General features: G+C 46.4%; 1 protein-coding gene across 1 annotated transcript in view; it reads right to left on the reverse strand.

The window, feature by feature from the left end:
* LOC142584134 (glutathione S-transferase B-like) overlaps positions 1-16,927 on the reverse strand; it is a 47,009-nt gene that overhangs the window by 20,530 nt on the left and 9,552 nt on the right. The window contains exons 2-3 of the mRNA XM_075694307.1: positions 10,987-11,200; positions 6,852-7,043 (exon numbers count right to left, since the gene is read on the reverse strand). Coding sequence (XP_075550422.1) covers positions 6,852-7,043; positions 10,987-11,200 — 406 coding nt within the window. The remainder of the gene's footprint in view (positions 1-6,851; positions 7,044-10,986; positions 11,201-16,927) is intronic.

Below are 16,927 nucleotides of genomic sequence, written 5' to 3' on the forward strand. Positions count from 1 at the left end.
GGCAATAACTTGTTCAACAACGTCGTTAACTTTAATGCAAACAAAAGAAAACAAAACAAATCGCATTTCACTGATTTCAAACATTTGAAAGACTGCTAATTTGCCTTTCACCGCCCATCACTAAACGCACACAAGGAAGCATTTCAAGAAAGCGCTCAAAGTTTTTCTGCAATAGCACAATTAACTACTTGGACCTGCGACATTTGCAGTTTTTGAATAGTGTTTGGTTTGACAGTGTATGTGAAGTCATCTGTTGCCTCAGCTTTTCACCATCAAATAAGCAATAGTCATTTCTAATTTCTTTTTATTGTGTCTGTAGCTCTCGATTTACTCTTCACGGCTTCTCTTCGAATGCCTAAACTGTTGAGCTTCCTGCTTCTGCTCCTCCAAGTACATTTTCGCCGGCTCCATGTGCATAAAACTGGTATCTGCAGCTCCATTCTAATTTCAACTTTAAGGATGTCGCTTTCTTTCTTTCTATAGAGTGTCACAGAAGGGAAATAAAAACGCTTGGAAATGTCTGCTAAGTCTAGCCAAATGTTCAAGTCTAAGGACTTTCCAGTACTTCTAAAAATTCAAGGGTTTTCAATGCCTTGAAAATGGCATTTTAGAAATAAAGGATTTTCAAGGATCGCTACAAACCCTGGATTCTAGCACCTAAATAATTTTACAAGCTTATTTTGGCATGGAGTTCGGAAATTCATGCTTTTTAACTAACGCTGCACTATCTCGATCTGTACATTGAAGCACGAGAGCGCAACCATTTTGGAGTAAAGAAAAATACTGAAAGCTTTTAATACCACTCTTCTTTTTTTCAATGGAGCTTCGTATTGCCTAGTTAAGTTTACGAATGTGCCTGGTTTTCGTGGGCGTTTCTTCGACATTTTCTGTGAGAAACAGATGACTAACCCCCGTATTCAGAAATGTATCTTAATACAAAGCTCATGCTTGACTTGATATAAACGACGCCTGGTGCGAACGTCCCCACACGCTCACTGCCTTTCTTTTGGTGCGTTCACGACTTGCGTCATTTAGATCAAGTCAAGCATGGGCTTCAAGTTATGATGCATTTCTGCATATGGGGGTAAGCGTGCACAATTCCGGGCAACGCACTGTGCCACTGACACTGAGAGGAAACGGGGAAAACAAAGTTAACCCCCTATGCTCCTAAACTTCCGCGTACCTGTGGTGTGCGTGTATCGTGGAACAAGAAACAGCGCAAACACAAGGACGAAAAAAAGCATCAACCACACCAGCACTTCGTGGTGTGGTCCATGTTTTTGCGTCGTCCTTGTGTTGCGCTGTTTCTTCTTCTAAAATGCTCAACCAACTAGCCGGCAAGTCCATCCTGTGCATATATATTGAACACACGCATGAGTGTAGATTGTCTTCAAAGCTTTTAGAATGAGCACTGCCAAAGGATACGAGCAGTGCACGCGTAACAAGTAGACACATTAGTCCTTTAAACATGCGTGCCAATGCATGTGACGCGGCTATCGGCATAAGCAGTCTCCAAATGCTGGAATGCATGCGCTTCAAAACGCTAACGATCCGCTGCTAATGCAGGACAACAGCTCACAGCGGACTGAAACAAACTCTAAACTAACGCACTTGAAAAGAACGCCTACACGGTAGCGTGAGACACGTCGAAATGCCTGGTACTGGCGTCGCAGTTGACCATATACGAATGGAACTGGCGGAAAAAATAAACAGAAATGCTCACCAGTATACGCGCGAATTAAATTCACATACGTGGATGGTTGGCGCGATACTTTGTATCCGCGTATTTTCGGAGAACATATAATGCATGGACTGGAGAAGCACTCGATCGTGAGCTGAACGGCACATTTGTTATTTTCCTGCGGTGACGACAAGCCGTGAATAGTTCTCACGTTGTCGTCTACGTTGTCTTCGATAGTCGTAGCAAGGAATGGAAATGATGCAAACGCAAACGTATTCCAGTGCACAACAGCATAGCACACTGCAGAGAAACCCCACCCACTGCAGCCGATTCCTCAAATACATTTGGTATGTATATAACATCTAAAAGAACACGACTGGGCGTGGTGGCGCTGTGGTGTAATGGGTAGGATGTGTGCCTTGAATTGTATAGATGCGAGTGTACGCGCGTTCGAATCTACGTGATGTATAATAGACCCTTGTTATTCTTCATACGTATGTGGTTCCCTTGACAATTGCGTTCTAATTAGACTATGTGTCTCTTGATTGTGAAATTTGACAAGATAATTGCGGATAAGCGTTCATTAGCTTTTTTTTTTTTCTCCGCAGTGGCGTTCGGGACGCATACGCATAGGCCGCTTCAGAGCAGTCACGCCTCATGGTAGGCAGCAAATAGCCAGGAAAACTTACTTTAAAATCCTGCATAACTTTACACACGCCTATTCTGAAGGCCGCTTGGAATTGGGCCACTGTCTCTGAGGAGCCGCCTAGGGAACAGTGTATCAGCGTCCCTGATTTGATCCGATTTCCTGCCTGCATGCGTGGCCAGGATTTGGCTAAGAGTGTATTGGGAAGAGTACTAGCACTCTGTTATGAAGGAGTACAAGCATTCTGTTTGGGGGAGTAGAAGTACTCGGTCTCGCGGAGTACTATTACCCCTGCGGGGAGAGTATTAGCACTCTGCGGAAGAGTACTAGCAATCCCTTGCGGTGGAGTAACAAAACTCTGTCAGGAGGAGTTGACCTACTCTCTCTCAAAGAGCGTCGATCTACTCTCGAAAAGAGAGTCAAATATGGGACAAGCAGCTACTCCCTCAAAGAGAGTGCCCGGAACTCTCTTTGTTTTTAGAGTGAAGTCGTCGCAACGCCGACAACCATCAGGCCGTTATGTGCGCACGCTGGCTGCGATAATGATTACTTGCGGGTTTTCGTGACAGATAGGACACCCGCTGTATACAATCCGATCGAGCAATCCATTTAGCTTGCCAGCGCCGTAGAAATAGGTGTAAATGGGTGCTGACAGAATGGCTTAGCTCTGTTTCTGTCAAGCTGTGTTGAAACTATGTGCCATCACTAACGTACAACGAACACTGGTCTTGTTATGGCAAAGCGGCAAAAATATATAATCTGACAAACTGACACGTTTCACCGATAGAAAGCGGTTGATGCGTTTTTTTTTTAATTTTTATCCCTTAAACACCCCCTCACTAAGCCACATAGACAGCTTCGATTATATGCTGTAAGTTGTTACGTGTCGTCGAGGGAGCGTTCTGCCGGAGAATTTTTTCGAATCGGCTCATTAATAGCAGAGATAGAAATATTTCAGTATCACGAACTCAATTGAAGATGCGAGCTGCACTGCCAAGCTATACCCAGGGACAACTTTCTGTGGCAATGAAGGGAACGCTACGAGCGCGTGGCTGCTGCGCATGTGTTACGGCACCAAGTAGTCCGGCAGCGTTTGACAGTGCTTTTGCTTGTTCGGGACAGACGCTGAATCGACGGAGCTTCGGTTTCGCATTGGCCCAGACGCGGAAGGGAAAAGCCGCAAAATAAGGAAGGTTTTACATTCAATGGTGCTTTTTATCTTATTTAACTGTTGCTAAGAAGGTGTTTACGTTTTCTCTTCCCCAGTTTAAGCTAACCCGGATAAAAACACGCGACTCTTTCATGAAGCGCTCCCACTTGTGCGCGCTTTGACTCCGTAGCTTTCCCTTCATTGCGACACAAAGCTGGCCGCGAGCTTAAACTAACCCGGATGAAAACACGGGACTCTTTCAAGAAGCGCTCTCACTTGTGCGCGGTTTGACTCCATAGCTTTCCCTTCATTGCCACACAAAGCAGGCCGCCAGTATAGACGCTTTCACCGCTTGCTACGTCTAGCCTCCGCAAGTGAACTTCCTTCCCTGTGTTCTCCCTTACCAGACCTCGAGGATCGCGTGACGCCTACGTCGACGAAAAAGAAGTACATCTCTCTTGCTGCGGTGCGAAGTAAAACAAAAACACGCAGACACTCGGCTTGCGTGTTTTATTATTTCTTTAAGGTTTAATTCGTCTATTCAAGCAACATATTACGCAAATAACAGATGTTGCCTTGAATAATTAAGAAAGCCACGTGTCACCGCGAACGACGCCACAGCACAAACACGTATACGTAGGCGCACTGGCAAGTGTACGCCATCCTCCGGCTTCGAGCGCAAAGGCTACGAGGAGAAGGGAAAACGGCGTTCGGGTTGAAATATCAGCTTTTTACGCGGCGTGTAGCAATGTAATACGCTGGAGACACGATCGTTATCGAGCATTGTATGCGCTGCACTTTTCAGCTCAAAATGGCCAAGCCTGGTGAGGGGCCCTTTAAAGGCATATATTAGCAGTACAAGGTAGACAAAAGTTTTCAGGAAGACAAAAAAGTATAAAAAAAACTTGGAGGACGCTTAAGCTTCACCTTCAAGAGTGGAACGCGATAGCGTTATCGCACCCCGTTCGCACCGCCCACTCATTCGCTCAGGATGCTCTTGAGTCACAGAGAGACGCAACGTGCGCCTGAGCAAGCGGAACGAACCAAAGAACTCGGTGTATCGGAGGGAGAAACGATCTACGCGAGCCAAACGTCGTGATCAGCACGGACAGCCGGGCCGCGACGCACCATGAAGGCTGGCGAGATTATGGGGCTGACGCCTCGATTGGATCGTCCTCAATCTCGCTTGGGAGCACCACGCAGACGCATGCATCCTCGCCAGCAGCACGGCACACATCGCAGGGGACGCTTTCCCACCAGACGCGCTACGGCTCAGCGACACATCAGAGGCGTCCCGCATCGGACGCTGCACCTAGGAATCGCGCTGTCAGCGGAAAGAGGAGCCGCGTCGCCTAAACACGAGTGTTCGAGTGGCGCACGCTGGAAGTTGGAAGGGGGGAGAGCGAGAAAACTTATTAAACGCAAGGGTATTGGGGGCATCCTTGCACCGGTCTCCGCACGGCCCCAATGCGCTCAAACGAGACGAAGGGAGAAGCGGGCGAGTGGCGCGCCACCTGTCGCGGCAGCGCCGTACATTGTGAGGAGGGGGTATTCTGTGTTTGCCGCAAGATGGCTCTGCGTGTGCGCCAAGCGCAGAAGAATTGTAGCGGAAACGTACTTCGCTACTCGTTTAACTGCGACTTTTGTAATTTACATGCTCATAATTACCTATATAGACTGCAGTATAACATTCTACGGCACGTTTCTAAGGCAACATCGCATTCACTAGAGGCGCTTTTGTCCAGCTTTGGACCATCGAGCTCATGGCTGAGTGGTAGCGTCTCCGTCTAACACTCCGGAGACCCTGGTTCGATTGCCACCCAGCCCATCTTCCAAGTTGTTTTTAGTTATGAATTGCCTTCCGCCATTTCTCGCTCACGGCCAACGCCACCGCCGACACCGGCTTTTCTGCGACACGAGCTTCATAACACTGTCGCGTTAAAATACTAGAATGAAAGGGATGTATAGCATGCCCAAATAACTCAAGCAGGCTAGGTGACTATTTGTCGCAGGCCTTTTCAAAGGTGACGCCAATAAATCAGCACCACCATGGAGATAGATTAAATGCAACTTCAAGTCATACAAGTTTCGTCGGCGGCCCGGATTGTTTCCCGATTATCGAATTTGTTTCCCCTTATCACAATCTGAATCAGTTCTTTCGCTTTTGTACTGTCGGCCAATCCAACGATTTCTTGCTCAAGGAAAACAGCATTATTCAAGTGGATCAGTTGCTAAGCGGCCAGTTGATGAAGTTCATTCGTGAATGGCCCTGCAGAACTAGTTTCATTTTATATAATATACCCTCAAGACCACCAGGTATTACAGAGGGAGTAGGGTAAAAAAAGTTACAAAACAAAGAAGGCAGCAAGTGACGTAGTCAGACAGGTGAAGCCCGAAGCGATGGTGTCGATTATGGCCGTGCGAAAGTGTGCATGGTCTTCAGTAGCAATCAACGCGCCGGAAGATGGTTCCTTTCATGACACGTCATAGGAAGAAAAGACTCATGACGAGCTCTAGTGGGACACTGCAAGACTCCAACTTTGTGATGATGATCAATGCGAGGAGATATGTAGTTACGTCGTAATGCGTCCAGTTTGTAGACATTAAAGCAGAAAATCGATTGTCATGAAATAAATTGTGTCGCCTTATCCTCGTAAGACGGATGGAAGAGGCGCCGACTACTGTGGGGACGTGTGAAAAATTGACCGGAGAAGTAAAAAAAGAAACGTCACAAGAGAAATTAGAGCGCTACGTTGACTGCAACCATCCCTTCCATTTGAAGTTAAAAGATGTAGTGGAGGTCGCTTGCGTTAGTTCAGGTTCGCATAGAGGAAAGGCCACTTTCGGAGCAGGCGATCTTGTAGTTCTGGCGTACACGGGCGTCACTTCAGAAGGCGATCAATGCGCTAATGTGCTTCTTAAGCTCTTACGATCAATGGGAACTACTCTGGTACTGCCATTCTTTCTGCCACGCATGTGCTTTATTTTTACGAAGAATTATATACCTAGTTGGCCGAGTCAGTACAATTGCATCTTCACCTGCAGGACAAAGAAATAAGACTGGACACTAAGGAAGGACTCTCATGTCCCCGTACAGCGCTCATATTGTGCTGTCCTTTGCGTGCCGCCGCTGTTTGCGCTTTGGGTAAAGGTCAATTTCTCCGCCTTTTTCCCCCATTGACTCTCCCTTTACCAAGTTCCCAACGTAAGGTAACAAAACAGATGGCTCTTTTCCAGTTGACCTCCCGTATACCTTTCCCCACCATTATCTACGATTTACTGGGAAAAATCTCAGGAAAACTAAAATATGAAATGTGCTTCCTTTCCATGTAGGTTTTCATTCAAGTGTTGGCGTTGATGTTGTAGCCACGTACCTGGAGAGTCTCGTAGAGGAAGAAGTCCACGTATGTGACGCTCTTCCCTGCGCCGAATGGCCCGTGCTTGGCCAGGTAGGTGTCTACCTGGCGCAATTTGTCAGCGATGTCGACCAGGAACTGGACCCGCTTCTCCTCTGTGTAGTCGGGACTGTAGCAGACGCGCAATACCGCCCACATGATGTCAGAGGCCTGTGATACGGATGAGGAGAATGTCGGGCACAAAAAAAGTTCATCAGGATAACATAGAACTACATACTACATCAGAATAACTAAATACAACGAAATTACGCAGCACTTTTATCTCGGCAGGCGAGACTTTCCCCTTCCTCATAGGTTAAATAGAGCGCCGGTATTGACGCTCACATTATTGCAAACAGGCCCGTGTCCCAGCCCGGCTTTATTCCAGAAGCTTTATCCCGACACTTATGCAAGTAGTTCTTGCAGGCACTTCACTGACTTCGCTAGCCTAGACCATATGCTCTGGCGTTGCCCCTCGTTGTGAGGCACGGAAGAAATCAATGAGGGCAAGTGGTTCTCCGGCATAAAGGGCCCCGATGCCGGGGCGCAACTATGGGCTGTCCAGAGGGCACACGATGGCCTGACTGTTCCTACGTGGGAGCGGCCCGCAGTACACTGAGTCGCGTACCTCAGGACTTTCATTAAAGTTTCGCATCCATCCATTAGAATAACGGTTTCGTTTCCATTCGGAAAGTGCTAAAATACATCTAAAGCTGCACGCCAATCAAAGACATCAGTTTAGTCTATTGGTCCCCTGGAGATCGAAGGCCTTCCAGAGGTCGAAGGCCTTCCGGAGGTCTCCAGTTACCTCCGTGGTATTTAAGGTGTGAGACCACGGGCTAGCTGGTAATCCACGTGCAAAGCGAGGGAGTAGAGAAGGACGCAAAGGCAGAACGGAGACGAGTGCTTGTCTCCGTCTTAAATTTTCGTCCTTGCCGTGTATATCGTGGTGTTTAAAACAGTCCTATCTAATGATTGCCCCTTTCTTGATCTGATCCCACCCCCTAACTGCCTACTGCTTTCTGTCCTGTACCTCTTACCTTAGCGCACATGTTATGATGTTGGCAAACGTGGTATCTGTTCTGCGAGCTACAGAATCTGCCCAACTTCAGTCCTTACTCGTAATCTCAAGATAGCATTGAACGATTTGACATTGAGAAATAGACATGGGCGGGTCACACGAAGCATAGAACCAATATCAGGAGGCACTGATGTACTATATTTGGGCAATCCTAGAGCTATATGCATTATAGTATATATGACTAGTTGTTAAAGAGGCGTGTAATATAGCCCAGTATGGACGAGGGACAAGTCGAGACAGGACAAGGTGGTGCCTGGGTGCTATGTTACATCCATTACGATGAACAACCAATATGCCCAAACTAATCCTCTTCTGTAGTTAAAGATACTTATTTTCTCACTTCGTCTCTACTACACAATTACGATACTCCCTAATGAAAAATTGTAGCGCAGCTCTGTACGCGTTTTTATTTTGCGATATATTGGCTCGCGCGGATAATCCCTCTCGTGCGGCACGTTGTAAACGAAGCAAAGTGTGGCGCGACTGCCTGGGTAATCCGGAGTTAGCGAGAGGCAGCGTGTGGGTGACGCGAGGGCGCGATTCGCAGCAGCCGCCAAAGACAGACCTCCGGTCATGCAGCGCTTTGTTTCATTGTATGGTATCGGTGGTGTCGTATGGGTGAAAAGGCGATGCACGCTACTGTGGCGCCATCATGTGGCCATCGTCGCCGGAGTACGCTTTCTCTCTCACTGCTTCGCCATAGTCTCCCCTTCCGCTTTTCACCTCATGGTATCGCTGCACCCTCCTCCGCGTTCCTCCTTGCGCTCTCTTCGCTATCGCCGCCTGCCGCATTTCGCCAAGCGCTGGGCTCCGCGTTCGCTCTTTTATCCTTCGCTGTGCTCGTTCGCTCAGTTACGCAGCAGACGCTAACGCAGGAACCAAATTTTACATGGGCCCGTCTGCTGTCTTACGCAAATTTCCATCTTTATGTTTCTTAACGTAAAGCTTAGAGTTTGTTTCATCATTATTTGTGCGGTCATTCTATAGCTCAGTTGGTCGCATCGAAATGTTAAATGTGTTGTTTAGAGCTGACAGTATGCACCGATTGTGTACTCTTTAATAATTTGTAATTTTTATACCCTTTAAAACTCGTCCAAACGTCCGTTTTAACGCTTTAATAACGGTCGCTGTATGCGTTCCAGTCCATTTCTATTCGCCTGGGAATTACTGCACCAGGCATTGTATACAATTTCACGCATTTACGAACTACGCTGTCTAGATTACGAATATCGTAGTCCGCTTCCTCCTTTTTAGAAAATGCAGACAATTGAGTGAACGTTGGAGAAAACAATCCGTACGTGGCCCACTGAGTGCAAAATGCGCGAAAATATTACGATGCGAAATAAAATATCGTGGGAACATATTTTTCAGGGGAGTCTTTAAGACAAAATAATATCATTTTTAGCCAGAAACATTTGCGAATTAACACAGGCCAAAGCACTCATTGAATAATATTTGCTTACCTGTTGTCGGTTACATATGCGACATCTATGTTGCCTTTAGTTATACTTAACTCAATTTACACTGCAAGGCTTCGTCGCAACCTTGTATTTGCAAGAGGTGGCTGTTAAGCTACTTAGGGCTCAATAAGAAAACTACCGATCAGCTATGACAAATTGGTCAGCTTTTGCTTAGAGGTACTCGAAATATATGAAATTATGGAATGGAAGAGTCGAAAGAAACGACCTTCATATAACGAACGGAACACAGAATATTGGACTACTTTTAAACTCAAGTGAAATATTAAGATCCCACGCAGTGCGTTTGAAAAATGCTTATATACGTCACAAATGTGCGTAACGGTGCTCACAAGTGGACGTACTGTTAACTGAGCAGCTTATGAATTCCTTACAGCTGACTGACGCATAAATGCAATGCCCGCGATGACACACGGGCACAGCACAACATCAGACGCGTGAAGAGTGCTGCGTTTGTTGGAGAAAGACGCGATACCACAACACCGCACATGGTTTAAACTGGTTGCGAACAGGCTGAGACAGGTTATATAATAACTTGGACCGAATTGAGACTAATAAGTAGGCCAGCTAAATGCGAAGCATTCTCATTGAATTACGAAATTAAAAAGCGTCTGCCCAGCGCGGCCTCTGAGCGACTGGTGTCTGCGCAAGAACTGCGGCTTTCCTGCAGCGAAGTCGTTCGGACTAGTTCCTACTTGCTGTGGTGTTTTATTCCCAGAAAGTTCAATAAATTTTACTTATGTTATTTAAAGAGAAACGGGCAGTCGATAATTTCGAAGAACAGATTCTCCACTCGAGCACGAATCGAACTGAATGTACTATTTGATTTGTATTCGATGTTTAGGATGTTTCCACGTCTCTATACCCTTATGCTTCAAACGTCGGATATTCCTCTTTAGCGTTTCATAATCACTGAATAGCCAATGTCTTATCACTTGAAAGTTCTTATTTTCCAGTAATTACGCATTTGTTCCAAACACAACAGTAGTCTTTCTCGAAGCATGCTCGTAATAAACACTCGTTCCCGAAGGTCACCGTCCGTTCCAGGGGACTGGGCGGATTGAGAGCCGCGAAATCGGCACCGGTGAAAACAGTAGACACGAATAGAATGCGCATGACTTCGCCTTAACGCAAACCGCGCTTCGTGGATGCAATGACGGCCACGCGAGTAACCCTCCCATACACCATATGGGGAACGCCCTTCCCCAGGTCAGAGCCACTCTTCCCATCAAGACGAGACACCAGTCACAAGCTATTGCACAGGGACGGCGCATTGAGATTCGACTGTTCTTCGCTGGCACGCTGAGCTGGCAACTTTTGTTGCAGCAACTGTACGCCACAACCGACTCGTCTGTCCCACCGGCGCGGAGGTGTTTGGATCGCACAATTGAGCCACCGCTGCCGTAGCCCGCCATTGAGTACACCGTTCCTGTTAACACAAGCTCCATCGACATTCGGAATCTGTGCGCCAGGTGTGAGGCGAAGAATATTTCTACTTGAATACTGTTTGACCAAAAAAGCGTTTCTTGGTGGTTTACGCCCTGCCACACATCACCTGGTGCTCGAGCATTTCAACCCTGCGCACTGTTTCCTCGTCCTTCGGTGCTAGGCCGTGCTTGCGTCCCAAGTAGCGAAGGATGGCCTGGCTATGAGTCATCCGCACGTCGCCATCGATGATGTACGGCAGGTTAGGGAAGTCTAGGTCCAGCTTGTACTTCACCGCTAGCCACTCGTCCTGGCTGGGTTCCGGGCCGTCGCCGAAGCCATACCTGCATTGCGGTGCGAAAATGCTTAGGTTGTTTTTTCCTTATTTTGTTTACATTGAAGCCTCTTGGGTTCCTACAGCTATCGACGTGTTCTTGAACACATCCGTTCGCGGCGTCCCGAAACTAGGTCAATCTCAGGACATCCGCAGTTATAATTAAGTGCGACCTGGTTCTTTTTTGTCTTCTTCAAAGGGCCTTGTAATAGTCGGAAAACATTTAAAAGAGCAATACACCATTTCAATGCAAGCATGTTCATTTGAACGCGATGTCCTGGTGAGCGTAAAGTTGCGTTCTGTGTTCGAAATTGTGAGAAGCATCTTCATTGTCAATGAATACTAGTCAATACAATTCTACAATGCGTATGGATACAAAGGTCCACTTCCAAGGAAGTAATTATAACTGAAGCGTCACTGGCCGATGCTTGGCGCCAGGCGAAAGAGCGGTCGCACGGCATGGTTATCGATGGTCCATTGCTTCATCACAGGGAACGATTAGATAGGAAACAATGTCCCCAGTTAGCAGTACCAAAGTCGCGCCCAGCCGAAGTGTTGGAGTTAGCGCACGACAGTCCTTGCGGTAGTCACTTCTCAAAGAAAAAAAAGAGAAACAAGCGCATTAAAGGGGCCTTCTTTTGGCCATCACTGCCGTCTGATGTGAAGCGCCATTGTCAGAGTTGTCATGGGATTCAGGTTCATGCGCGTAAGCTGAAAACCGATCGGGTGCCCATGACGCCCCTGAACAGGCCGCAGACACCTTTTCGGGAAGTTTACCGTGACCGCAGAGGCCCCCTTGAGCGAGCTTCTTCACGGGGTCATAAATATGCTTTAAGCGTAGTGGGATCAGATGTACATGCTCCAGACCCTAATAAGGTACGCGCTATGCTGCAGCTGGGACCGCCTAAGAGAAAACATGAACTGAGGAGTGTTCTAGGGCTTCTCAACTACTATCGAGACTATGTGCCTAACTATTCAAGACTCGTCTTGCCACTGACAAAGCTGACAAATAAAAGGGCTCCAAACACACTGCCGTGGAACTCGGAGGCGCAAGTTGCGTTCGACTGAGTTAAAAACGCCCTCGCGTCTATTCCTGGGTTGACAGCACCAGACTCCGGCAAAGATTTTTGTTTGGCCACGGATGCATCGGAAATGGCAGTTGGCGCTTGCCACTCCCAAAAAGTAGGTGAAACCGAGCGACCAATTGCGTTTCTTAGTAAGAAGTTGAGCCCGTCGCAACAAAAGCGGTCCACAATTGAGCGGGAGGCGTTTGCAATTATGTGGGCGCTAGAGTCTTTGGGTACATGGCTATTCGGCACAAAGATCAAAATAATGACTGACCATGATCCGCTGACTTTCCTGACTTGCGCGGCTCCCTCCAGTGCTAGGCTGACGCGTTGGGCATTGGCGATCCAAAAGTACGACATAGAAATTGTTCACATCAAGGGTGCGCTGAACAAGGCTGCTGATGCACTTTCGCGTCTCGGATGAACATTCGGGATGTGTTATATATTTGTTGAATCAATAGGCTGTTATGTTTGACTCAGGCGCGTATATTAGTTGATCTTTGGCCACGAATTAGTGTGTGTATCGAATCACCGTGCAGGATTGGTTTTGCATGTTCGAAAACAAGTGTTAAGTGTCGTTTTAAGGTAACTCTAAAAGCTGAATATTTTTGTGTATAATGTCGAAATGTCTTTGGTGGCGTGTCAAATAATCACTCATTTGCTGGTGCGACCGACTGAGCTGAGGGTATAGCTTACACCGATCCCGTCGCTCCCGTTGAGTGTGCTCTGGGGGACCTCGGGGTGCACAGAGTGGGTCTCATGTGTTGGGACAATCACGGTGCGGACTGGTGACCGCGAGAGAAACTATACAACAGGACGATTGGGACTCCGTACTGTTCATGTGCCTTGTGTTAGAGGAGTCAAAACTACGCGAACTTATTGATGTTGATTGCAGCGCGGAATGTGTCATAATTGTTTTTGCGTTGGTAGAATGGCGAGATTTTTGTTTACTGATGCGAGTGTGAGGTCTACTGTATTGGAAGCATTGGCATGCGTTCCTCTTCGCCATTACTACACGAGGTTATCCTTTTGTTTACGAAATGGAGATTGGTCTTGTGTGCAGAAGGGTTGATTTAAATTTTGTGCAAGTTTTTTATATGTTTTTATCACGTTACGTGGACATCGAGTGTCCAGTAACTCTTGAGGGGGAAGGAGTCAGTTTGAGATTAGGGACTTGACCTCGCTGTTATTGTGTGGCCCAGTTTAAGCGACTATAGCAAAGTGTAGGACGAGCCCACACCTGCTGTATCTGCCAATAACCGGAAATGAGGCACGCATATGGGTTCCGCGAAGAGGGGACGCGGGCAACACTCACGCGTGAAGAGAAAGCGGATTAGTGGCTGCACCGTAGAAAAGGCACTAGAACTGCACCCCCGCTCGGAACAAAAGGTTAGAAGGCCCGAACTGAAGGGGAGCGTTCGGGGAGACGAGCGTGAAGATGAAAGTAGTGGGGTGCTTGAGGTCACCGCCACCACTAATGCCCATGCGCTCCCCAAATGTCCCGTCGACCGCCTCGGACACGGAAATTGAGCGACGCGGTGCTGCCCAGCTGGTTTGATGTTTGGCATCCGCGTGCGCCTGCTAAGGATTCCCGTGAAAATGGCGGTAGCTTTACCCCTTGGCCGGCTACGGCCGAGGAATGCTTTTGTTTGCGATTGCCATCGGGTCCCGATTATGGTGTTTGTATTTCAAGAGAACCGGCACACATCTGCACGGGAGACGGATTTCTCAGTACCGGCAGGGTAGCCCGCTGTCCGGCGGATATGCAGTTAATAATCCGCGATTTCACGGAACATTCTCGGCAGCTTGCATGGCGGCCGTTTGCAGGTGAAAAGAGGGAAGATATCAGGGGCCGATACTCGCAGCCCAACGTAGGGGAGAGGGAGGTGGCACGTGTGTTTGAGAAATCCTATCTCCTGGCGTGTTCTAAAGAGCGCCACTGTTTCCACCAATGCTGTGTGCGGCACGAAGATGGTTGTGCTATTGGTTGCAATGATGTGAACTCGCATATGTGATTGGCTGGTTTGCGAATCCTTTGTACAACTGAGGGCTTCTCACTTTCACTTTCCGTTTTTTCATTATTTTCTACAGTCCAATTTAAACAAAAGTTAATTTCTTTACGACGAGTCACACGTGTTTCCTTTGTAGCTTCGAGCTAAGTTTAGGTGGACGACACTGCTCTTAGAAAACATGCGGTAATGCACAGGAAGAAAGCGTTGCGGGCAGAGAAGTAAAACGCTGCTGTGCTCGTAAATGTTCACAATAAGAAGTACGCCAGGTTTGTAGCAAATTAAGGATGCACTCTAATGACAGTGCCATATCGTACTTGAAACTACAGCGCGAAATTGCGCAGTGCGAGAAGAAATACAGCACCGACACAGCGCCGACTTCCCACGTCATACTAAGAAAAAAAAATGAATTTTCGAAATTGCATAGTTCGATTCGACTGAAAGCAGTAAGTTGGAATGGCAGTAAACTGCGTAAACACTGAAGATGCGCGCAACGAACCTACGCCGACCTTGAACACCTCAAGGCTTCATTCACATCTTTCGGTGATGTATAGCCGAGTCTCACTAATTATCGGAAAGAATACAAATATTGACAAAGCGCTTGGAAAACGTGATGTGGTTGCTTCCCACTTCATGCCATTTAGTGTTGTTTTTTATATGCGACACAATGGGAAGCTTGGCTACTGAAAAGAAGGCGTTATACGTCAACATCATACCTAAAGAACACTAAAAGAGAGAAAAAATACATATATAGCGCAGCTATTGGCATGCTATAAATCGGGAGGCAGTAATTTTGCGGTAGTTTGAGACTTTCTTCGGTAATAGGGGATTTCGTTCAGAGCGTAAAGTATAATTTTGCTTTGGTGCCTGTGTTCGTTTCTTTCTACGCCGTACTCCATGTTATTGTTGAAATATAGATCGCTTCTGAGCCAATCCTACGTTGGCATTGAGCTCGGCAGTCGCAAAATATGACAAGCATCACCTAAACATAAGATTTCGGTGATTATGCGTGCTACAATATTGTCAACATTTTTTCTGGCTCAATATATCACGAAAGTGGAATGGGCAAGACGCCCCAAGTGGGTTTCTCGCCAACTACACGCACCCCTTGTTGTACAGAGCACATTCTGTATTCGGTATGGACAAATATCCTTGCCTCGGGCGACAAGTATACACAGATATCTGGCATGGGAAGTTAAATTCAGAATTCCTACAAAGTCTTCCAGGTTTGAGCACTCACAGGTTGCAGTTCTGCAATGGTCCCATTAATTAAAGAGGCAAAGTAATCAGAGCCATAGTAACTAAATTTAGTTCAGCGTTAAGTTGTTAGGCAAATAGTGATTATATCAGTTTTGCTTAATGTTTGCCAGCGCTAGTAATGAGTAGGTGCAAAGAAAACCATCTGGAATTGACCACCTCTAAATTTTGTCTCTGGCGAATTGAAGCAGGAGGCATATTTACATTTCAGTTACAGCTAACGTCTCAAGTTCTTGTGACTATATGAAATGAGCTTTCCAGTTCTGGACAGTGTTGGCTTGCGGACCAACTGGGCTACTTTAAATCTCGGGCCAACGTTAATCTCGCGTCTACAGGGATACCAGTGAGCAGCAGTGAACAAGTTTGAGCTGCTAAACTGGTCTGAAAAGTATGTTTTATTAACTTGAAGTACATATATATATATATATATATATATATATATATATATATATATATATATATATATATATATATATATACATACATTGGTTCAGAATGAGGGAACAACTTCCCCTTCAGTGAATTTGTCCCCGAAACCCTACATTCTGCACGTCCGTGAGAGGTCATGGACTTCCATGTATTTTCGCACATTTGACCCGTTTTGACGCAGAGAATGTTATGAAAACTTGCTAGGTTAAGTCTGGTTATCCTACAACGCAGGGTAGTCCTCTGCAATAAACAATGAACTGCACTTGCGTAGATAGTGCCAACGTACATGGAGCTGCAGTAAGCAAGGGCAGAAAGAGAAAATTACACGGTCTCTTTAAGATCTCTTAAAAGGTGAACTCAAAAGCCTGCTTTTCTTCCTCTTATCATTCGCTTCTTTCTCCTTGCAGATTCTCTTTCTCTTCTTTCTTTTAGTCAATGCTACGCACTACAATGCATTTTTAGTCTTCTGTAATGAATTCTGGTCATTACAAGCGGTCGTTAGATATGTTGGTCATATCATAGTCATTAGTGGTCCATTTCAGTCATTAGACATTACTGGTCATTATTAGGCATTTTTAGTCATTTCTAATGAATTGCAGTCGTTAAAAGTTACCGTTAGGCACATTGATCATTTCGTAGTCATTCCTAATTATTCCAAGTTATTTCAGTCATTATTAGTCTATGCTGCTCAATACTAAGCACTGTTAGTCATTTGTCATCAAGTGTGGTCATTACAAGCCGTTGTTAGACATATTGGTCATTTAATTCGTAGTCATTAGCAGTCATTACAAGCCATTTCAGTCATTATTAGTCATTACTGGTCATTACTGTGGTGGTGGTGGTAACAACTTTATTTCGTCAACAGAAAGGATTTGGTTGAATTTAATGGGCTTCCAGGGTGCGTAAGGTGGCCGTCCGATCAGTTGCTCTAGTACCACCTGTTATGGTCGTGAGGCCCTGTCTGTCGGCGACTTC

The sequence above is a fragment of the Dermacentor variabilis genome, chromosome 6 (genome assembly GCF_050947875.1).
Source record: "Dermacentor variabilis isolate Ectoservices chromosome 6, ASM5094787v1, whole genome shotgun sequence".
In the NCBI taxonomy this organism is placed as follows: Eukaryota; Metazoa; Arthropoda; class Arachnida; order Ixodida; family Ixodidae; genus Dermacentor; species Dermacentor variabilis.